Source organism: Schistocerca piceifrons, chromosome 3 (genome assembly GCF_021461385.2).
Source record: "Schistocerca piceifrons isolate TAMUIC-IGC-003096 chromosome 3, iqSchPice1.1, whole genome shotgun sequence".
NCBI classification, from domain to species: Eukaryota; Metazoa; Arthropoda; class Insecta; order Orthoptera; family Acrididae; genus Schistocerca; species Schistocerca piceifrons.
In genome coordinates this window covers 214,015,056-214,040,060 of record NC_060140.1, presented here as the reverse complement: position 1 = coordinate 214,040,060, position 25,005 = coordinate 214,015,056, and the positions used below count along the sequence as shown (strand labels likewise).

The window sequence follows — 25,005 nt, the reverse complement described above, 5'->3', positions numbered from 1 at the left end:
CATTAAGCGTCTTATCTCACAGTGGGATAAATGTATTAAGTTATGGCGATACTTTTGAAATGATAAACAGTTTACTTACTCCTTTCCAAGTATCTCGTTTTCATTTGACTGTTCTTTATATTTCGTCGTCTTTTCATTTCTATGTTCTCCATTTCCCCTTTCTTGTTCGATGTTAGGCGTTCTGATTCATGGAGTGTTTATGTCGTCAGCAATGAGTACACCGCCCTAGCTTCGCTTTTGAAGAGATCGTCTTCCTATTGTATCCATTTTCTTGGTGTATGGATTCATCCAATTGGTCTTTATGAAGAAGCAAACTAAGAGAGAGCTAAGAAGATAGAACTAGCGTATAGGTCAGCGCAAAATAGATTTTACAGAAAACTTATCTCCTACAAAGTAGAGATGAAGCATTGTACTAAAATAGTGAAAATGCCGCACTCTGTAGTTCAGAATGCCTGACGTTGAACAACAAGGGGAAATGGAGAGATTAGAGAAGAAAGGGAGCTAATGAAGCAGTCCATGACTGAAGAGTCTAGGGAAGAAACGCGATGAAATGACTCACAGCAAAGACTTGCCTCGACCGCGTTACTGTTACACCATTTCTAATATTCTTCTTTCAGAGTTTCGTAGCACCACGGGATTTGATCCTAGCAAAACCAACGCATTTTCAGTAACACACATTACCAGGGGAAGGGTGGGGGGATACTTTATACCTACCCTAAAAAATAGAAGAAAACAATATTTGTTAATTGTTGTGGACTTACATTAAAACGTACATTTTAGAGAGGTACTGATCGGTACATATGGTCAAGAACCTCAAAATATCTCTTAGCATACTCTTAGCAATAACAGTGCACTTTAAATTACGTGTAGTATCAGGGGACTACTTCCCAACCACAACAAAAAATTTAAAATACAAATTTAGTTTATTTTTGTTGACTTTTACTCATAACAGACTTTTGAAGGCGTATTGATGTGTAAGTAGAATCCTGCACCTGAAAATATAGAATACGGCATTCGTTCTGAAAAGTCACAGCTACTATTAACATTTAAATTTTTGATTGAGTTTAAGTGAAAAATATAAAACATTTATGGAATCTGGTAGAAGACTTAATTAAAAACAATTAATATTTTTCACAAAATTTTAAAATATGAAGTATTATCCAGATTTCAGTATTTTCAAAAGATGAACGTAAATTACACTCGCCCCCCTCCTTGGTATTGGTTAAAGGCCACTCGTTCAAAAAATAGAAAGTAATTACCCGCCTTTGCCATTCCTGATACCGTCTATCATAAAGTCTACGACCCCTTAGCTCCCTGCAGTGTAGGTAGAGCGTAAGTTGTTGACTTCGCTGCCAAACGTTAATCAAATTAAAAGCAAGCGTCAGACAAATTATCTGTCAAATAATGTCATTGAGCAAGCACGGATTTTGCGTGTACTTATCGCCATCTAGTTAGTAACCGTTTTAGTTTTTCCACATAACCATATTTGTGAATAACTTGTGCGCAAAGGTACGTTACATTGCTAAAGCAACGAAAAAAACCGGTCAAAACTTACCGAATTTATATTTACTAGCTATGGCACTTCTAGGAGCCCAACCTTATCTTCAGATTACAGTTTTGCATTGTAGATGATCAACGTGATCCCTATGAACACCACCACATCGTACTGCAGTTTCGCTCAGTTTGCGCTGTGTGTTATCCTAGTGAGCCCCGCATCAGAACTTGTACCCACGCTGTGTTGTATGTAACGTTGATTCTACCACCAGTGCTGGCAGAAAAATTAAATTTTGTGTGTTTTAAAGTTATTATCCAACTTACACCGTCCGTCCATATAATTCCGAAACTGATGATCTATTCCTGACGTATGAGCGACTTCAACGCAGTAACTACGGTAGCAGCTTGAACCAAAAACCATAAACAACAGATGTGCATTCGACCAATCAGCTGTGAGCAGCCATGACGTTGCTGCGTCACAAATCGCAATGGAGCAACATCTCTAAACCGGGTGTTGAAAACATTTTCCAGAATGAGGACAATTCTTTTCAGAAAAAAATCTGAGACTTGGTGTTGTCAGTACGACAAAATGCAGAAATTCTCACGTAGGGCCATCACCGACATAAGCCGACATTCATGGCAATGTGACGCTCGAGTTGAAATAACGGTATCACATCGTTATATGAACGTTTTGTGTGTTGTACTGAAGTGATAGATAACTATGTACAACATCTGAAACATTAAAAGTATCATCTAAACGTTTCTCTATTTTTTTTATTAATCCAGTCTCGAAACATTTTGGACTAACAGGGTATATTTGGTAACTGCTAGTAAAGAACTTTAAAATTTGGATTATCTTATATTAACCTAATTACTTCTGTGTTAACTAGCATCCCCCCCTCTCTCCCCCCCTCCCCGTCTCCTTTCCCATCTTATTCGCGCGTCAGCAGACTGGGTTCAGAGCTCCTGATATGTTCCCTTGTATTGCTGGGTCCATAACTGGCGGCGCCAGTCTGGAACCGCGCGACCGCCACGGTCGCAGGTTCGAATCCTGCCTCCTTAGGTTAGTTAGGTTTAATTAGTTCTAAGTTCTAGGCGACTGATGACCTTAGAAGTTAAGTCCCATAGTGCTCAGAGCCATTTGTACGAAACTGACGTTCACTATGTGCAGACTCGATTTATTTCATTTGACGCTATTTTCATGATCATCTAGACAATCTGCATCTTCCAGCGGTGAATCTGAGGTTTTGAACCGCAATGAACATCTGGGGAGATCCCCCTTCTTTGTTTATCATCTCTAATTTTAAATTAGTGTGACGTTTTAATACAAAATTTAAAAAAAGCACTCCGTCATCAGATCACGATTGGCCTACCGGGACCATCCGACCGCCGTGTCATCCTCAGAGGAGGATGCGGATAGGAGGGACGTGGGGTCAGCACACCAATCTCCCGGTCGTTATGATGGTATTCTTGATCGGAGCCGCTACTATTCGGTCGACTAGCTCCTCAATTGGCATCACGAGGCTGAGTGCACCCCGAAAAATGGCAACAGCTCATGGCGGCTGGATGGTCACCCATCCAAGGGCCGGCCACCCCCAACAGCGCTTAACTTCGGTGATCTCACGGGAACCGCTGTATCCACTGCGGCAAGGCCGTTGCCAATAGAAAATTACTACTCTTTAATTTGATTTCCGTAGTACACAGTTATTACTGTCGCTCTTGCTATACTTCTACACTAACAATTTCGTGCTACGTATTGACACAGGAAAAAAATAAAAAAGAAACGTCAATTGGACGCCAGTATCACTAATTGGTCATCGTTTAACATCCAACACATTGAGACAATTTAACTTTTACTGTGTCTATTTGTAACCTATTTGTTATCACACTCACATTAGGGGATGGAAATGTCTTTCTCGTATGTGGAATCGCAAGTTGCATCTCTTCTGGCTGGTTCGAACGCTTCCTTTGTGATGTCTAGATTCTCCTTTGCAAATCGAAACCATGAGGCTGATTAAAATGGAAGGAGATAAGTCCTGGCAAGATGGGATTGTTGCAACTAACATTTCTCCTCACGTTGCATTGTGATTCAAGTAGCCTCTTCGCTAGTTCTGAGTATTTCGCGTCAACGTTGAGATAGACACTGAGTACTAGTTCAGATTGACAAGGAGAGGGGAGCAAATCGGCCAAGGCATTATTGAAAGAAACATGCCAGCAAACGTTCGAAGTGATTTTAAAAGAGAGGTAAATCGAAACTTCGGTCTCGTACTAAGGAGTAGCGCACAAAAAGAAAACCCTAAGATAAATCGAAACCTCGGTGGTCGTAGTAAGGCCTAGCGCGCACGGGTGATTTTTGTCACGGTGACAAAGAGTTATTGTCGCGTCATTTCTTAAATTTGGCGTGCGCCCGCGAAAGGTGACAGTCACTGAACTTAACTTTTTTTTTTAAATCCAAGCGTCATTTGTCTATATGGCTTTAGAAGAGAGGGTCATTATTTGAGAATTCATGAGACTTAAAATACGATAAAAAGGGTGCTGTGTACACCCCATTTGGAGTGACTGGCTAATAAGTGGAAAGTTTTACACAATGTTTCAAGAACTTCGAAAATATCAAAAGAAATTTTGTAATGTAATTGCATAGTGAAGTTAAACGTTGCAGTTTCTGTTGGTAGCGTCGAGCACAGACTACATCAGCATTTCCCCTCACACTTCTCCGCCCCTGTCATTTAGATTTTTGCTCATCATTTTCAGCAACTGTTTTTGAAGAATGCCGATGTGAAGAAATAAAAATTTTGCGTAATTTTTCTAAGCAAGTGGTTTGCTTTTTCTTCAAATCGGTTATCTTGTTATTCCATTCACACCGCCCCCCCCCCCCCTCCCTCCCTCGCACCCCCATTCATTCGAATTTCAAAACATAGTAGACTCCTTCACACTGAAGGTAAAATTACGTTCTACTACAATTTCTAAAGAACAATTTCAAATACTTAGGAAAAATGGCTAAAAAATATAAAAAAGTCTGGCCTCGATATTGCCATTTCGATACCGATATTTTGTCAACAGCCCTGCTACGCGTATTTCCACAGACTGGATAAGTGCAGCGTGGTTTGAGGCGGCCCCTCCCGCCGGAGGTTCGAGTCCTCCCTCGGGCATGGGCGTGTGTTGTCCTTAGCGTAAATTAGTTTAATTGTAAGTTAGAGTAAGTTAGAGTGAGTAGTGTGTAAGTCTAGGGACCGATGACCTCAGCAGTTTGGTCCCTTAGGAATTCACACAAATTTGAACATTTTTTGTTTGTACAAGAGTGACATCTATCCTCACACTGGACAAGAGTGACAAAACAGTCACGGTGCCAAGTCATCCCTGCGAGTTAGACCTAAGTGACAATTGAAACAGGACATTGTGTAACTGAGCTATGTGGCGCAGTGGATGAGACAGTGGAGCAATGAGTTTGAATACACGCGCAACCATACACATTTGTGATATTTAGCATGGTTAACTTGAGGAAAACGCTGCCTCCGTGTTATGGATAAAACTTTTTCAAACGTCTAGACTGCTACAGTTTTTTACAAGGGTACCGATTTCAGTCGCTTTATGTGGTCACCAGCTTGAAAAGTTATGATTAGAAAACTGTGACGAATTATTGTGGTTTACAGAGAGGAAATACTGTGCAAGCTTTTCGTCAAAAGAAGCATCGTACCAGTTCGCATTAACGCGTACGAACAGAACCCCCTAATCGGAAAGTACGAGGGATAGCAATAAAGTTTTATTTATTGGCTAAGTTACATAATATATTATTTATTTATTTGCTATATTTGCCTGTACTCCTCGTACACACTGAAATCTCCCCGTTACATCTAGAGGAGCCGAAACAAAATAGCGCAGCCCACTGATTAAAAGTGGAGTATGGCGTGGTAATAACCATGGGTCACACAAGTGATGAGACCCTGGTGCTCAAAGACCGCATTAACACAACCGAGATGATAGTGGGAAAAGCGAGAAATAAGTCATGGATCAGTTTTCGAGATCTTGTACTCTATTTTGAACATGACAAAGATCGTCTGCCAGGTTCCACGACTGCTCTCGTCCATTGAGAAAGCCCGTGGTACTGAGGCAGCACAGGAAATGCTACAGATGGCTTCTTTGTCCGCTTAATCACCATGGCCGAGTGCTGGGTATATCAGTATGACTCCGAGATAAAGGAACAGAGCAAGTGGATTCGCCACCGCGGTAAAAGGGCCGTCGTCTGGCAATGTGGCGCTGGTTTTTTTAAATGATGGTGTGGTGCTAACAGATAATGTACAGGAGCGTAATTTTTAAGTCGGTCCAGGAGGCGTGCTCGGATAGCTGAAGTGTTTAAGGCGACTACTCGCGTAAAACTGGAAATCCAGGTTCGAGTCCGTCCAGCACAAATCTCATATGTGGCCAATATGTGTAGCTGAAGCTACTCATATTAAAAATTGCGAATACATTTTTTGTGTGCATGCTTGAAGAACACTGCATAGTGCACCGTAAACCAAGGACGTTGCAAAATAGTTTCATGATGAGGTTAAGGGAAGATCCTAAGATGAAGCGTCTCAGGAGGTTGTCAGAGGTGGTGTTTTTGCTTCACGACAATGCCCCCGCCCCCACCTGCTGCGCAGCACACAGTTAAGACATGGTAATGCTTTTGGGGTCATGTATCGTACGTGAAAAATTTTTACATTCAGTGACTTGTTGCTCTTTACCATTGCATTATGAACGTATCAGGAAACAATTCCCTTCAGTGACCTGTAGATATCTCTTAGTTCTTTGAGGCATAATTCACACAACAGCACGAATATCGGCTACTCGATAGCCAGTTTGAAACAATTTGGTTGGAGACAAAGTGGCCGCTATTACGGTCCATTCTCGCCTCATTGCCACAGAGAAAGCAATATTTTGTATAGAAAAATATACTGCTTTATTCCCCTATTGTGAGAATTTTTCAAGGACTATGAATTCTGTAAAAGAGGAAATGCACAGTTGCCAGAAACTGAATTTGAGACGTGGTGTGGATATAGGTGGTGAATTTTAGAAACATGAACGGTGATAAAATCCAGTCAGTGAAATGGAACACATGTTCATTTAATAATCTTAGAATAGTGGTATCCTGATTTTATGTAATAAATCAGTTTGGCGAGTTTAAAATCGCAGGGCAGTGCCTCTTTCCGATATAATATATGGTTTTCTGAGGTTTCTCTCTGTTTCCTTACCTCTGTGACATTGTCTTACTTAAAGATACAAAATTACCTGTGTCATGTCCAGTTTTGTGTAGGAAAAATGTGATACACTCCCCTGAACTAAGTAGTGATATTTGAAGATAAAATAATGGAAATAAGAAGCTGTTGTTGAGATCTTTTATGCTGTGACAAAGTGATTCATATCTGCTTTAATGAGCAGTAGATTGATAAGAAAACACAGGCAGAATTTGGTTTTACTTTGTTTTGTATTCCCAAACTATCAGTTAAAAACTCATACATTTTTCACCAACTGTTCTGCAGTCTTCCTTTAAAGCATCTATTGTGCTGCAATATGATTTATTATCTGTTAGTTACTTCTTCCATTCATTTCTTGAATGAACTTGTTAGTTTATTTGTAAGGAAGGAAGGAAGGAAGGAAGATCCCACCAGCATTGAGGTAATTAAAGACTGAGTTTGCAAGTATACATTTTTATTTTTGAGCTGCAAAGACAGAGTTGTAAAATATGTTCACATTTGGAATTGGTACTTGGAATTCAGCAAATGGACGGATGGATGTGATCAGTCTCATCTTACTGTTTGCGTTATATTTATTCATACTATCAGTTTTTGTAAATGTTTCAGAAGTGTGAAACATTGTACAAATTTTTTTGTGGATATTCCTTTCTGATTGTGATACAGAGTGTGACAGAAGTCACTCTGTGAAGCATTGCAAGCCATTTATGCTTACTGTTACATGACTGATAAGATTGCTTTATCTTTTATGTCTGAATGACATGTCTGACTGCTGATAGCCTTGGTTATGATTGTGCAGTCAAGTGATTTGCTATATCTGTTGGTTTCCTTAATAATCTTAAAATCATGTATCACCACAATTGAGAGAGTTTACTTGCAAATTAGTCATAGGTCTCCTACACAAGCCCTCTCATGACAGTAATCTTTTTCCCTTTGAAATTAAATCCTGTTCCAAAGATATGCTAAATATATTGCTCATTTATACATGTTTTAAAGTCTTGCTTCTAATACTATTAATGATTGGGAGACCAGATACCAAATCAATTGTGCCATAAAATGATGCCCAACACTAAGGGTGAAGAAACAGTATACTGATGTGGCAAATATTTGAGAACGTATCACAAGCCGAAGGAGCTTTAAAATAAACACTTGAATCTTTCAAAAGCAACAATCACAGATTTCAATTAAGTAATCCTTTCTCAAGCTCACATTTTCACTGTGCTGCCTGTTTTGTAGGCAGTGTAGAGACTTGTCATGTGTGGCTGGGTGCTTGCTAACAACATTGCCACATCACTGTAATCTGTGAGTCACAAAGTTATTTTATTTGAGCTATAGTGTGATGCCAATAGAGACACCTTCCTGTATCTTCTCTCCCTCTTTAATATGTATACATTACACTGCTTGAAACTGTTACTCAACTGTGTTATATAGCAACTATGACTGTAACAAATCATCAGTCATAAATTTCTGGTAGTTGTTGCACCTCTCAATAGACGTTATGTTAGCCTTTTTAACACTCCATTTTCCGTATGTTTGTATTACATTATCGCTGGTATCCTCAGAGGCAGAGTATGCTTTCTGTACTCAGTATTTCTTCTGATTAGTGGTTAGCCTGGCATTTAAATTATTTGATAACACACATATCTCAATACAATTGTGCAAGTTTTCTTCTTTGGTATTTCTCTCTCAGAACAGGCATCAACTGAATTTTCTCCTCTTATATCTGTCTGATATGCTTCCTTTTTAATCTTCTGGTAACATTGTCCATTTGTTGTCTTGCAGCATTCCAAGCCTTCATCTTCCTCTCCCTCTATTTCCTGCTGTCTTTCCTGTGATGGTTCTTTGGAAGAGGCAGTTTCCTCACTCTGAATGACCCAGCCATGGCGTGTTCCTCATTCTGATCATTTCCTTTAGACACATCTTTGCTGTTTTTATGTATATTTTCATTTCTCATTCTATCCATCCACATAACTTAAAGCATTTTTCTCCACAACCCCATTTCAAAACTATCAAAGTATTTTTCTTCTTTCATTTTGTTTGTCCCCAGTTCGCTGCCATCTAATGCACGTCAGATATATTACTTTGCAAATGTCTTTCATAGCTCTACCTAAATTCTTTCTGCTACCAACAGACCTTTCTCCTCTTCACAATCTTGTTTATCCGTATATATTGTGCTTCTTATTTCTTCCATGCAAGTTCCACTTTCCACCACTATACTTCCTGAATACCTAAAAGGTTTCACTTGTTATAAGGATTCTCATCCCAATCTTTTTTTTTTCTTTTTTTCCCAGATCTTTCATGTTTACTGACACTTACCATTTTGGTTTTTCCTACATTTATCTCCATTCTGTAATCTTAGCCAAAATACATCATAAATTGTATGTCTTCCTCTGACTTTAATAAGACTGTATTATTATCTACATGTTCAGTTATCTTTATCTTTTCTTCTTCTACTATTATACTTTGTTCAGTGGTGTGAAAATGTTGCTTGCAAACATCTTTTATGTAGAAAGAGAAGGCTGTCGGTACTGGATTATTTTCAATTTTCAAGAGTTAAATTTTGTAAAATTCTAAATGAACTTCCCATCAATTCTCTAGAATTCATATTATTTATAGTATGATAATCTATAGCTTAAATATAGCTGTTTTTCCTCCTAACTCCATAGAAAGCTTCCTTTGCCCTTTTTTGTTAGTACAGCATAGATTAAAAGGTGATGGTACTATGTAATATTTTCTGAGAAGTTTACAAATTATTATTTTAATTATTTATGTGTTAAAGATGTTATCCTGTTTTGTTGACTGAGAATCAAGATTACATTAAAAATATTTGCAAACTAGAGGGGAATAACTTTTCAGCACCACTCGGACATCTCAAATGACTTGCTTCAATGCTTCTTGCTACTTATATTCTTGGCACTTAGTGCCATGACAGACCCAGAGAGATAGTTCAAGGCTTAATGCCTGTGGGTGTTTTCTTTTGTTTTAGGAGAGCGTGCCAACTATGTCAACAGTCCTCATGTCATTGCTATGGTTGGGCTGCCTGCCAGAGGCAAAACATACATCTCCAAAAAGCTTTCACGATACCTGAACTGGATTGGCATCAACACTAAAGGTAAGTTGAAGGAATAAGTTAACTGAAAGAACTTGAAACTTATTTATTTTCCCTGTCAGTGATTATTTGATTTTATTTGTAGAAAATTTCATTGCTATAATGACAATGTCTGCTGAAAATAATGTGTTATTGGTGACACCCATTTAATGTGTGTTGATCACTCTGTCTCGTCACTGAGAAAGCTCTTAGAGCTAACTACAAGAGACAGGTTTCATACTGAGGTTTAGCAGAAGTAAAAATTGGCTAGTGAGCAAATAACTATTCTGGATATTGTAACATAATTTATATGATTCATTTATCCACAGTAAAACATAAGGTTTGCAAGGTGTGCACATCATGTCCTTTGTCATTGCTAGTACTATTCTTTTCCCAAAAAGTAGTTAAAATACCTCCCCTTGTCCACCTGCCAGAAAATGTACAAATACTTGAATCTGATCTAATGGAGAATGTTCTGCCAAACAATACCAACTGTTTCAAGATATCTTTGCAAGATATTCTAGAATTAACATGTGATAGAATTACTACAACACCCTTCTGAAAATGATATTGCTGTCAGTATAAGTTCCTCAAAAAATTGTTCAATAACTCATTAGTGAATAGAAATATGCAGAATAGTTTTTTCACTTTTAAATCACCTATAATAGGTTAGAAAATTTAAAAAGGGAAATGGATAGGTCAAAGTTAGAGTGGGAATTAGTGACATTCAGTGGCTGGCGGGATACAAAATCAAATTGGGTAATTCAGGAGTAGGTATAATAATGAAAAAGAAAATAGACGAGCTGGTAAGCTACTATGAACACGGTTGTACAAATTTATATGCCAACTAGCTCCATAGATGATGAAGAGATTGAAGAAATATATAATGAGATCAGTGGCGGCACATGAGTATACATTTTGAGTTCACAAATTTTTAGATTCAGATAAATTTGGGAGTGTGAAATTAATAACATCTACTGTACAACAGGTACACTTATCAACAATTTTATACAACTACAGCCACTTCCAATAATAATATGCATAACTTATCTGACAAAAGAAAGAATTGTTTTGTGGAATTTTATTGTTTTGTTCAAGAAGAATATAATAATTCCAGTCCCAAAGAAAGCAGGTGTTGACAGATATAAAAATTACCAAACTATCAGTTTAATAATTCACAGCTGCAAAATACTAACACGGATTCTTTAAAGACGAATGGAAAAACTGGTAGAAGCCGGCCTCGGGGAGATCAGTTTGGATTCCTTAGAAATTTTGGAACACGTGAGGCAATACTGACCGTACGACTTATCTTCAGAAAATAGATTAAGGAAAGGCAAACCTACATTTCTAGTATTTGTAGACTTAGAGAAAGCTTTTGACAATGTTGACTGGAATACTCTCTTTCAAATTCTGAAGGTGGTAGGGGTAAAATACAGGGAGCAAAAGGCTATTTACAATTTGTACAGAAACCAGAAAGGCAGTTATAAGAGTCGAGGGACATGAAAGGGAAGCAGTGGTTGGGAAGGGAGTGAGACAGGGTTGTAGCCTATCCCCGATGTTATTCAATGTGTATATTAATCAAGCAGTAAAGGAAACAAAAGAAAAAATTGGAGTAGGAATTAAAATCCATGGAAAAGAAATAAAAACTTTGAGGTTCGCCGATGACATTGTAATTCTGTCAGAAACAGCAAAGGACCTGGAAGAGCAGCTGAATGGAATGGACAGTGTCTTGAAAGGAGGATATAAGATGAACATCGACAAAAGCAAAACGAGGATAATGGAATGTAGTCGAATTAAATCGGGTGATGCTGAGGGTATTAGATCAGGAAATGAGATGCTTAAAGTAGTAAATGAGTTTTGCTATTTGGGGAGCAAAATAACTGATGATGGTTGAAGTAGAGAGGATATAAAATGTAAACTGGAAATGGCAAGGAAAGAATTTCTGAAGAAGAGAAATTTGTTAACATTGACTATAGATTTAAGTGTGAGGAAGTCGTTTCTGAAAGTATTTGTATGGAGTGGACAATAAACAGATTGGACGAGATGAGAGTAGAAGCTTTCGAAATGTGGTGCTACAGAAGAATGCAGAAGATTAGATGGGTAGATCACATAACTAATGAGGAGGTATTGAATAGAATTGGGGAGAAGAGAAATTTGTGGCACAACTTTACTAGAAGAGGGTATCGGTTGGTAGGGCATATTCTGAGGCATCAAAGGATCACCAATTTAGTATTGGAAGCCAGTGTGGAGGGTAAAAATCGTAGAGGGAGACCAAGAGATGAATATGCTAAACAGATTCAGAAGGATGTAGGTTGCAGTAGGTACGGGGAGATGAAGAAGCTTGCAAAGGATAGAGTAGCATGGAGAGCTGCATCAAACCAATCTCTGGACTGAAGACCCCAACAACAACAACAACAACAACACATAATGAAGTACAGTTTAGGGAATAACAAAATAATGTGTAAGCTTTTGCAACTCTCCGTGTCACATTTTTGTGTGAGTGGGAGTTTTTGTGCTGTTCCATTTTTTTCGGACAAATGTACAAGATCCCTAACAGATTTATTAGTTCACTAATTTACTTCTGCTGCACCTACACAACAACTTGTGCTAGCTGTACGCTTCCTTTGTTAAATGTTCGCTTGTAGTCACGCTTATTTGGTTTCGTCACTGTCTCAATCAAAGGATCTGTTCTCAGAACCCTACTTCCTTTGCGTCTGTTTTCCTGGTAAGGAACTTCCTGGCAGATTAAAACTGTGTGCCGGACCGAGACTCGAACTCGGGACCTTTGCCTTTCGCGGGCAAGTGCTCTACCTGCTTTTCCTGGTAATTTAATTTCTGTTCCCAGAATGAGATTTTCACTCTGCAGCAGAATGTGTGCTGACATGAAAAAACATCCTGGCAGGTTAAAGCTGTGTGCCGGACCAAGACTCCAACTCGGGACCTTTGCTTTTCACTACCTCAGCTGAGGTACTCAAGCACGACTCATGATGCGTCCTCACAGCACTATTTTTGTATTAGCATTTGAAATAGATTCAACATAATTCATGTTTACACTTCACACAAAAGCCAAGTCCTCCACAGTAACCAACCAACTCCAAACACAAACTGCCATTTGTGGAAACGATTAAAATCGAGCACTAATGTCTGGCAACATGGTCACTTGACTAGAATACAGTTGAGGCTCTGTAAGAGTCTAAACCACACTGCCGTTGATCCCACATTTAAGTGAGTATCAGAGAAACCAGTGATACAGTTTTTTGTGAATTTTCATTTATACAATGTGGGCCTACGGCACAGATAAACCTGACTTACCATAAGATCTACAGATATCAGAAGCATGAATAAATACTACAATCTCACAATTGACGGTGATGTGCTTTATACCTTTACGATTCTCACCTCCAGTTGATTACTGTGTGATGAAATTCATTAACCCACAAAATAGGTTTACTGTCAGTACAACACATACTAATGTCCAATCTAATTTTAGTATATAGTGAGTGAATTAGCATATCTGAGGAATGTGCTGTCACCTAGCAGGATTTATGCCGAGCGAACGGGGATAAAAGTCTGCCACATTGTGGCACAGCACAGACATAAACTTCTAGTTGAGTGGCAAGGGCTAGCTGTCCACATCGTGAGCCGTGCATATTGTTTATCAAATCTGTATGTATTTGGTCCATACGGCAATTACGTCATGCAAGTTGCAGGTGTGTGAAAACTCCTAAAATGTGCACAACTGAAGGTGTGCTCGCAACCCTGATGCCAAGTTTAATGGAGTCTAGAGGAGCAGTAGCATGGTAGATTTAAGTGCAGCATCTATGTTACGTTAACAGCATTCAAAGAAAAGTAACCAATAAATCCACAAGGTGTTGAAAGTTAGGGTGTTCACATGCTTTTGTGTTCTTACACAGCAACCACCACTGGATGAGGTAACAGAAATTATTCAGATAGTTAAGGGTGGTGAAAATTTAATGCTGATGAGGGACTTAAATTTGTTAGTAGAAAAGAAAGAGAAGGTAAAATTGTAGGTGAATATGGACTGTGGGAAAGAGGAAGCTGCCTGGTAGAATTTTGCATAGAGTATAATTTAATCATGGCAAACAGGTTTAAGAATCTTGAAAGCAGGTTATGTATGTGAAAGAAGCCTGGAGACTCTGGAAGGTTTCCGATTGACTGTATAATGTTAAGACAAAGATTTTGGAACCAGATTTATATTGTAAGACATTTCCACAGGAAGATGTGGAGTCTGACCACAATTTATTGGTTATGAACTGTAGATTAAAACCGAAGGTAGGAAATTAAGGGGTTGGGACCTGGGTAAGTTGAAAGAACCAGAGGTTGGTGAGAGTTTCAGAGGGAGCATTAGGCAATGATTGACTAGAACAGAAGAAAGGTATACAGTAAAAGATGAATGGGTAGGTCTGAGAGATGAAATAGTGAAGACAACAGAGTATCAAATGGGTAAGAAGACAAGACCTAGTAGCAATTTGTGGATAACACAGAATATGTTGAATTTGAATGATGAAAGAAGAAAATATAATAATGCAGCAAATGAAACAGCTGAAAGAGAATGCAAATGTCTAAAAAGTGAGATAGACAGGAAGTGCAAAATGGCTAAGCAGGAATTGCTAAAGGACAAATGTAATGATTTAGAAGCATATACCACTAAGGAAAGATAGATACTATTTTCAGTAAAATTAAAGAGGCCTTTGGAGAAAAGAGAAGTAGCTGTATGAATATGAAGAGCTCAGATGGAGAACCAGTCCTAAGCAAAGAAGAGGAAGCTGAAAGGTGGAAGGAGTATACAGAGAGCCTATGCAAGGGAGATGAACTTGAGAGCAATATCAAACAATGGAAACTCAGGTGAAACATGGGTAATAAACAGTTTAGACAAGAAGAAAATAGAAGCTTTTGCAATGTGGTGCTGTAGAAGAAAGCTGAAAGTTAGATGGACAAATCGTGTAACTAATGAGGAGGTATGGAATAGATCTGGGAAGAAAAGAAATTTGTGACACAACCTGAATAGAAGAGGGAATTGATTGGTAGGACACATTATGAAACATCAGGGATTCACCAATTTAGTATTGATGGGTAGTGTGTGTGTGTGTGGGGGGGGGGGGGGGGGGTAAAAATTGTAGAGGGATGCCAAGGAAGTTTTCAGATGGATTTAGGTTGCAGTAGTTATTCGGAGATGAAGAGGCGTTCTGGCAGTGGCACATGCGTACCAACCGGGACCAGCCAATTCTTGTCATCCTCTGCCAGTGGTGTCATTTGGATGGGACATGGAGAGGATAAGATGCTTGATAGTGGGTTTTTCAATTAAGGTTATGATCTATCTGTAGTCTCAAATACTCAATGCTTACTACATTTCGTATTTCACTGTTGTATGCTGATTCTTGTCAAAAGTCATAAAAGGACACATTCTTGGTTGTTTTGAGTTTTGTGTTCTGTGATGACTGAAAAGATACCATGAAAACTGACTAAAGTGAAGCCATGGTCTTGGGCACTGGGATGACCCACTTTCATATTTCATGTACTCAGTTTCTGAATGCAAATAGCATTCTTTTTATGTCCATATATTGTTGGTCTGCAAAGTTCAGTGTTACGAGATGTATCAAGCACTTCCACCCTTTCCGACTCCCAGGAAATGTACAGTTGCAGTGGTATTTGGATCTGTTCTAATGGAGAATCTTCAAGCAAATTCACTACTAATTTCAGCAGTGGCTTTATTATCCCAAACGGTGTTGACTACATTATCCCATTTGAGGAACTTTGCTTTTATAATCTAAAGGATGGCTATCCCCAAATTTGACATTAAGAGCTTTCCTAATGACATGTTCAGTATATATGTTGTACAGTTGAAAGGGGGGGGGGGGGGAGGATAGAGCCTAACACTCTGTTATAACTTTTGATGCAGTGAAGAAATCAGGTGTGTCATTGCTTACATCACAGCTGTGAGGTCATTATTGCATAGACCTCTGATCACTGCTGGCAATTGTGGTAGGACTCCAAACTCTGCAAGTATCTGCCACAACTTTTCCCAGACAACACAATCAAAGGCATTCCTATAGACAAGGAAGCAGACGAAGACAGGAACACACAACTCTCATGATTTCTTCATTATTTGTCATACATTGAGAATCTTCTCATTTCCTTTTCCTTCAACAAAACCCGCTAGCTCTGTGGATATTTGAGGCCAAATGTATGGCTTCAAATGCTGGTTTACGGAGTAGAGCAAAATTGTGCTTTTGTGGGATATGAGAGCAGTACTTTAGCAGATGGAGCAGTTTCTGTCCCTTTATTGTGTTGGGGGATGAAGAGAGACTTCACCAATCTTTCCCAACTTCCCTTCGTCTTTTACATATTGAATGCAGCATGTCAACACCTTTATGCCCCACCTTGCTGATCAGCTCATCAGATATGCTGTCTAGAGCAGGGAATCTAAAGCTCTTCACATGTTGAATTGTGATGTCTATTTTGCTGTGTAAAATTGTAGAGTCCAGTGAAAGTAGTTCAACTCCTGGACTTTCTGTACTGTTGTTAAATCCAAAATACAACTTCTCGCAGCACTGTTTCTACCTCGCAACATCATCTTACACTAAGTGAGGTGGCACAGTGGTTAGCACACTGGTTTCGCATTCGGGAGGATGACGGTTCAAACCTGTGTCCGGCCATCCTGATTCAGGTTTTATGTGATTTCCCTAAATCTCTTCAGGCAAATGCAGATGGTTCCTTTGAAAGGGTATGGCTGACTTCCTTCTGCATCCTTCCCTAATTCAGTGGGACCGATGACCTCATTGCTTGCCCCTCTCCACCACCAGTCAGGTTGCGACATTGGTCACGGAAGGAAGTCCCTTCATTACAAATAACTATCCTAGACTGAGTATAAAATATTCATGAGAGAGTAGCTTCTTGGCACTGTAAGTTCCTTCCCAGACAGACAGACAGACAGACAAATGATTGGTTGTTAGTAGATTGAAACTGTCATGTGACGCACAAGATTTGTGATGATTTATTGCACACACAGACATTGACTCAGAAATTTATGCAGAATCTTAGTGTGTGGACAGAAACATATCTGCAACCTGCTGGGGGCTTGGAAATAATTTGTTGGGCTCCTACCTGAGACGTCGTCTCCCTTTTGTTCTTTGTACGGGTAGCGTGGGTCAGTGCAGTCAGCATCTTCTCTCTCTCCTATAAGGTTGCCATTCTCTTCATCTATCACCCATGTACGAGGATTAAATTTACTGATGATGTTGTTGAGTTTCTTGAAGAAATCAAGCACTTGACTGTGAATATGATGATGATCTGTTTTATCAGTCTTATCACAGATACAGTTAATGAAGTGTAACTGGTTCTTTCTGCAATTTCATTGCATTTCTCAGGAAAGATTCTTACATCTATCTTGATCTAGGGTGGTGTAGATACTAGTTTTCTTCAGTGCGCTTCTTTCTTCAACAGGTTGTAGTGTGGAGTGTGATATTATAGTACATGTAAAATAATGTGGCCTTTACCTGCGTAGACCTCACAGTAGGGAATGGACAACATCAGTGGTATGGGCTGAGTTGTGGGTAATGTCTACCAAGAGTTAGGCTGCGTTCACACTGCCGGCCGGGCCGAGCCGAGCCTGGCCGGGCCGCCGCCCGCTTCGATATCAAACACTTGGTTTTGAATCGCGGTGTTCACACTGGCGGCCGGGCCGCGCCGACACGGCGTGAGCCTCCCGGAGCCGAGCCGACGATATCCCGAGTGTTTAATATTGCCGGCGCGAGCCGACCGCAGGCGCGAGCCTGTGGAGCAGCACAACAGCTTCTGCAGTACGCGCATCACACGTCTCCCTTCTGCTTTCTTCACAAGTGTGAGTGCACACGTCTTTTATTTTAAGATGTTACCTCACATTTCACAATCAGTGAGGAAAAATTACGTTTATGATGATGATACATGCGAAATTACTTTTATTTCATTTATTCAATCTACCGTATTTACATGCATTTACAACAATAGCTTGCCAGCGATCGCGGCATTGCCGCCACTGAATAGTTCGCATTTACTTGTAAACGGAGACAGATATGAGTGTCACTGAGGGACGGAAATGTGTCCCTACCAGATGATAATGCATTGTAAAGTCATGCTGTGGCAGTTCCTTATCAGTGGAAATAGAACCACTGAGTCAAAGGGCATTATCTCAAAACTCTTCGCCTATCAATCTGTCTATCTTACAAGGTAATGAAAAGAATTCTGTGAGGTCATCAGTGGCTCCACATGATGAACCATCACCACTGCCAAGCGCTGCATCATGAAGAAAAAAGAAGAAAAAAAGTTGGAAAATTCTGAAGGAGTATTTCTGCGATTCTTCGTTGAAGGCACAGCAAGACATTACCCAAAATGACGAAGCTAATTACTTCCTAATGATTCTCAAGAGTCCCATAAACTCTCTTCCCCTCAGAGGTTAGCGTTTGTGAAATTTAAAATACAAAAGCATGACTACAATTAACTGGAGGTAGCGAATGCTGTACAAAGTTCTACTGCAAACCAAAAAGTGTGTACTAACGAATCTTACCTTATCGTTATACACAATTTTTCTTCTGCTGTTATACTTCTGCGAAAATTTGTGTTCTGTTTAGAAATTTTGTCTTGAATGTTCTGCAGCACATACTGAAATGTATTATGATTAATTCTGCAATTTGAATAAAATTTTTCAGGATAGTTTTTAAGTTCTTCATATAAAGAAAAAACTCTCCTAAATGTCTGTCGCTATTCATAGGATGAATCCATAACCTCCTAGTTCTTCTGTACTTCAAAACTCGACGAGTTACTGCAGAGTCAAAACAATACCAATAAAAGAGTGAAGACATTGTTCTACACGACAGCACAGACTAGCTAAAGGCGAGCAACTGTTGACTGCAGCTGCGTTTTCTACTGACTTGCTTGTCAGCTGGCGAAGGGTGGAGATCTTTTTAAATTTATTTATTTGGCCTCCCGCCAGCCATTTAGCCAAAGAGTGGGGATTACCTTGACAGTGCAGCGCAGCCCGCCAAGGAAGAAAAAAAAAAAATTAAGAACAATAAAACGCACATCTGTGCCGATCTACAGTAGTTCCATTAACTCTCCATTATTTTTTCTGTCAAAGTAGACAACGAGACTACAGAATTGCGCTTCAGTTATCTTTTAGTTCGAAATACGAAATGTACGAGTACATCATACTAATTGTAGGATGTTGATGACAAATAACTGTTTGTCTTTTGTGATGCATAGCAGTCCAGTAGCCGAGGGAAAAATTCTTATACATTTGGATTTATCTAGAGAATGAGACCATTAAAATAATAAGAGGGACCGGCACTAGGTCTGCGCTGATCACTAGTAATTAGTTTTTTTTTCTGTGCTGCATTATATGACTACACAAACCAAGCTGTAACCGCGCGAACTCCGTGGCTTGCGGACGCGGCACTGACGCCACTGAATAGCTCGCATTACTTGAGACCAGAGACAGATATCAGTATCATTATCATTTCAAAAACTTTTTGGTACTTTTAGCTACATTTCATTCCCAACAATGTATGGTCTAAAACGGATCTAACAGTACGCTAACCGCTACATAACTTTTTCACTACAAGATTTGTAAATCAAGTGCACAACGTTGACAAATAGCATCATTTCACAACGACTGTTAAGAAATGTGGAAAGATAAATGATTCAATACGAAGCTAAGATGTTGCACTACCACGTGTACAAAAATCAGATTCTTTAGCCGCATACTTTCTTCAAAATCGGTTGGGAAGCGTTACGAAACTAAGAAATCACGCGAAACGAAAAGTAGACTTTTTCTTTTTTCACGACGTAAGTAACGCTTTTAAGGAAAAAAAAGTTCATAAAACGATGTGGCGAAGTCTTATATACCGCTAAGAATTTTTAAAACGTGAAAATCGGAGAAGTGGATTTTCCCCCATTTCGCCGTCCCGGCTCGGCGCGGCGCGCAATGTGAATGCACTACTCGTCGGCCTAAGCTGGCTAGGCACGAGCCGAGCCAGTACGCGTCAGCCCGGCTCGGCCCGGCCGGCAGTGTGAACGCAGCCTTAGGGGAGATGTAGCTATAGAGATTCAGAGTCAATAGTTTCTCATTCAAACAAGAAATAGTCACAAAAACAAAAGATCAACTGAAGCAAAGCAAATCCAACCACCCACTACCAGAAGAAAATTTCATGAAACAAGAAAATGGGTTAAAGTGAAGCAAGGTGGACAACATCATGTACAGTGATACTGACAGTGTAAAATAAGGAATAAGTGTTATGGAAATTTTGTGTGCTTTCCCTGACAGCCAGTTAGTGTCAGTATTACCTCAATATATTTTCTTCCCCTTCTTCTGCATCTTCCCTGATTAGTGAAGTATAGCAAAGTAGTTGTAGCTATATTTTCCCCTTTATTACCTTTATTGTGCAGTTGGGATAGCTAGTGGTCCTGCAGTGCTCTCAGGCCCACTTTTTAATGATCTTTTTGCTTCGTCATGTGATTCTTCCAACATAATTTAATGGATTTTATACACACACCTGTGTTTATGAAGAACTTTCCCTGTGCCTTTGGAGTGTGAAGACTGCAGTGCCATGCTATATAGGTAGGAGGTAGCAGTGAGAATAATCTATGCTGCAGGTGGGCAGGTGACAGTCAACTGATACAGTGGCCCCTTAGAGCAATGCAGTGGAATTGTCCTGTGCTGAAGACCAAAACTTTTGTTTCTGCACAGGGAACAAGTCATTTCGCAAAATGTCTGTCTTAATTTTGCTTGTTTCAAATATTTTCCACCAATCACCTTTTAATTTCTCAACTGAAATGTATCTCTCTTAAATTGGCTTCTTAGTGTTGTGTATGCCTTTTCTTCAGTGAAGGCATTTGTCATTTCGCTCATAAAGTTGAGAAGACAAAACTGTGTTTCCAGATAATTGAAATTTAATGTTTATGGTGTGACATCTTGGCAAGAACATAAACTCACTAGTGTGGTAGAAGATGTGAATAAGACATTGTGCTGAAATTGTGAAGAGCTAATAGTAAACCAGAATTTGTTTTGCGAAATCAATCAGTAAAATACTAAATAATCAAGAACAGATGCCAACATGAGTAACTTAGAAGCATATATATCAGTTAGGTTCCTTTCAGAGTAAGCTGATACAGTATCTCCGTACTTAGCAATTGTATATAATTGAATGTTCGACAGAAGATCCATGCGTGAAGACTGGGAAGTCGTGCAGGTCACACCAATGCTCAAGAAAGAAAATGGGAGTAATCCACTGAATTACAGACCCATAACACTAACATTGATTTGCAGTAGGAATCCAGAACATATACTGTGTTCAAATGTTATGAATTACCTTGAAGAAAACAATGTATGGCAAATAGTCAGCACATATTCAGAAAATATCATTCTTGTCAAACAGACATAGCCTTCAAAAATGGTTCAAATGGCTCTGAGCACTATGGGACTCAACATCTTAGGTCATAAGTCCCCTAGAACTTAGAACTACTTAAACCTAACTATCCTAAGGACATCACACACACCCATGCCTGAGGCAGGATTCGAACCTGTGACCGTAGCAGTCCCGTGGTTCCGGACTGCAGCGCCAGAACTGCTAGACCACCGCAGCCGGCAGACATAGCCTTCTTTTCACACAAAGTAATGACTGCTATCAACAGGGGATCTCAAAATAGATTCCACATTTTCGGAAGGTTTTTGACACTGTTTCTCACAAGAAACTTCTAATCAAACCATGTGCCTATGGAGTATCATCTCAGTTGTGTGACTGAATTCATGATGTCTTGTCAGAAAAGTCACATTCGTAGTAGCTGACAGAAGGTCATTGAGCAAAAGAGTAGTGAGATCTCGTGTTCCCCAAGAACGTGTTATAAGCCCTCTGCTGTTTCTAATCTATATAAACAGTTTGAGGCACACTGAGCAGCTCTCGAAGATTGATTGCAGTTGATGGTGTCATTTATCATCTTATAACGTCATCAGATGATCAAAACCACTTGCAAAATGATTTAGACAAGATATCTGTGTGGTGCAAAGAGTTGTAATTAACTGTAAATAATAAGAAATATGAAGGCATCCACATGAGTAGTGAAGAGAATCAGCCAAATTTCAATTACACGATAAATCACACAAACCTAAGAAGCTGTGAATTCAACTTAAGACTTAGGGATTACAATTACAAATAACTTAAACTGGAGTGATCACATAGATAATTTGTGAAGACAGATAACCAAGACTGTGATATATTGGCAGAATAATTAAAAGATGCAACAGGTCTACTAAGGAGACTGCTTACACTACACTTGTCCATCTGGAGTATCGCTGCACCGTATTGGATTGGCATCTGGTAGGACTGATGGAGGACATCGAAAAGTCTGTTTGGGCTGTAGGGATGGTACTGCTGATTTTTTGCCATCTTCTGTGGAATGCTTTATCGACTGGAAGATCTCCCCCAAAATGCAGGTATAATAGTTACCAGAGGTAGTTTTGAAGATCTTGCATAAAAATGTCCAGTGGCAATACTCCAATGGATACTGCATCTGTACCGCAGCAATGCACAGCCCTATGTTAGTGACCATGTTAAGAAATCCTCTATTTTTCTAGTAATAACAGTGGATTTGTTCTGTGTCCCACACACACCTCTGTTCCACAACACCCCCATTTGTGTCCATATGCCTTGTTTTGTCCCTCTTATCCTAAATGGAACTTCTACTGTATGTCTTTTCATCATAAGAGAATATTTTGAAGAAATTGGAGGCCTTGTTGAATGTAGGAAATGGAATCCCTAAATCTACCTGGACTGATACATGCATTGGGTCAAGGGGATATCTCTCAAGGAAACAACTTTAAAAACTATCTTTGTCAATCAGCTCTAAATTGTTTATTCAGTAAATATCTCTTCAGTGAGTGCTCCTCCATCTTCTACAAAATGAGCAGTAATCTCAACTATAATTCCCATAACAGTATCACATAGGTGAGATTAATTTGCTTTTGTCTTTTATTAGACATTAGTGGTTTTTGGCAGTTAATGATAGACTATGTAAAATCTTACAATAAATCGTAGGGTCATAATTCATACATTGTTCCAATGTCTATAGCATTAAAGTTATTATTTATTTATTTATTTATTTATTTTTAGATTTGTTATTGTGAGTTAGTTGTTTTATAACAGGCTAAATTTCACAGTCTTAACAACTCCTAAGGCCCCTACTAGTATATATTTATAGAGTGTAGAAAGTAGTTACTTTAGTCTCACTTAGATGTTAATTAAAGCCTTCATCATCACTTTACAATATACAAATATCTCTTTGCTGTACATGTCAGAGTGACCAATTACTTACCTTTTTCACAGTTTTCAATTTAGGAGAATACCGTCGCCATGCAACGACAGCCTACAAAAGTCATGAATTCTTTAGACCAGACAATAAAGAGGCAATGGCCATACGCACACAATGTGCAATTGACGCATTGCAAGATGTGTGCTCCTGGCTGGAGTGTGGTGGAGAAGTGGCGGTGAGCTGTTTTACAATTATTGATTTATTAACTGCCTTTGCTTGTATAAAAATATGTAATCACATTTCTCAAGTTATAGTTATTACAAATCAATAATTCAGTATTTACGTTTTCAAATATACTTTCATAAATTATTTCCAGTGTCATTTCAGTATATCCATTATGGATACAAACTGCAACTGTGACCTCAATGGGCAATTTTTCTGGGTATAAATATGCAACCAGTTTTCAAGCCACTGCAGGCTCATCATCAGTGGAGGTGTTACAGGAAAATTTTATTGTGAGCTAAGTGCAGCTAGATGCTGCAGTGATTTTCACCAGTCCCATCACCACAGAGCCTAGCTACAGTTGGTCCACAATATAATGTTCCTGCAACACCTCCATGTGACGATGAACCAGCAGTGGCTTGAAATTAGACGATGGTTCAATATATCATATCTAAAATCCAAAAAAGTGTCTGGTTGCTTTTTTTTTTTTTTTTTTTTTTTTTTTTTTACCTAGGTAAATCGTCTACTTCCAATGTGCCACAATCTGGCCTGATTAAATATGTAATTCTTCTAATAGATGCTTTCCTGTTGTTGTTGTTTCACTCAGTGTGACCCAAACTTTTAGGATCATAATTATACAGGAGGTGGAGAATTCTAAACTGTGATCTGCAAGACAATTAACTAATGTTCAGAAATCAATACATGTATATACATCTTGTAGCAAAAACTTGAGAGTACTGCAGCTACAGGTATTAAAGGGATGACTGCCAGTCAGAACACACACATTACAATAGCACATAATGTGTCATCACACTCCATAAACATTATCACTGTCTGTTGATCAATGGAATAGAAGGAAAAATGCTGCCTGTGAGTTCATCTTCAGTTTCTACTGGGATTTCATAATACCAGCTGCTTCAGGTTACCCCGTAGCAGGAAATCTGTGGGTGAGAGATTTGGCAATAATGCTGGGCATGGAATAGAACATTGTCTTCAAATTCAGTGATGAGCTTCTCTGCTGTTGAGAGGTGCTTATTAGCATTAATATTGAATTGGAATGATGCATTGTCACACTGATACCACAGGCTCTCATGTACAACAAGATTTACAGTCTCCACCAACTGTGGCTGCACATCTTGAATGAACGTGATGTTACATGCACTGTTAAAATGGGGCAGCAGCAAATAAGGTCCTATTAGTCGATATTGTACAATTCTGTGCCACAAGTCGATGAAGATCATTTGCTGATGATTAGAGGTGAGTGAGGCATATTGATTTTTACCACTCCAGAAAAGGCTGTTGCAACAGTTGAAAACACTATCATAGTTGAAATAGTCCCGATCCGTGGATGGTACAAACTGTAATTAGTTTGGCATCGAAGTTCTGTGGTGGATAATCAATTGACCGAACTGAACTCAGAGCTCATTTGGCCTAATTACTTGCACATGTTGTTTATGATGGGAGTGTAAGTGTTGTCCCACTAGTACTCTTCACACTGTGTTTATTGATCATTCTTCTTGTACAGTATTTGATGCCATCTTCTCAAGTTTTACTGGGCAAATAATTGTTTTAAGGACTCTGGACATATTTCTATAACTTGAGTCACCCAGTTTGTTAGAAATTTCTAAATGACTACCTATTATAATTATACCTGCTGCACAACTTTTCTTTGTA

The 25,005-nt window shown here is 39.1% G+C and overlaps 1 protein-coding gene across 4 annotated transcripts in view; it reads left to right on the top strand.

Annotated features, from left to right (window-relative positions):
- The window catches only part of LOC124789885 (6-phosphofructo-2-kinase/fructose-2,6-bisphosphatase 2), a 372,196-nt gene that overhangs the window by 305,684 nt on the left and 41,507 nt on the right, over positions 1 to 25,005 (top strand). For all 4 annotated transcript variants that reach the window (XM_047257403.1, XM_047257406.1, XM_047257404.1 and 1 more), the window contains 2 exons: positions 9,709 to 9,834; positions 23,184 to 23,344. In XM_047257403.1, the coding sequence (XP_047113359.1) occupies positions 9,709 to 9,834; positions 23,184 to 23,344 (287 nt within the window). The remainder of the gene's footprint in view (positions 1 to 9,708; positions 9,835 to 23,183; positions 23,345 to 25,005) is intronic.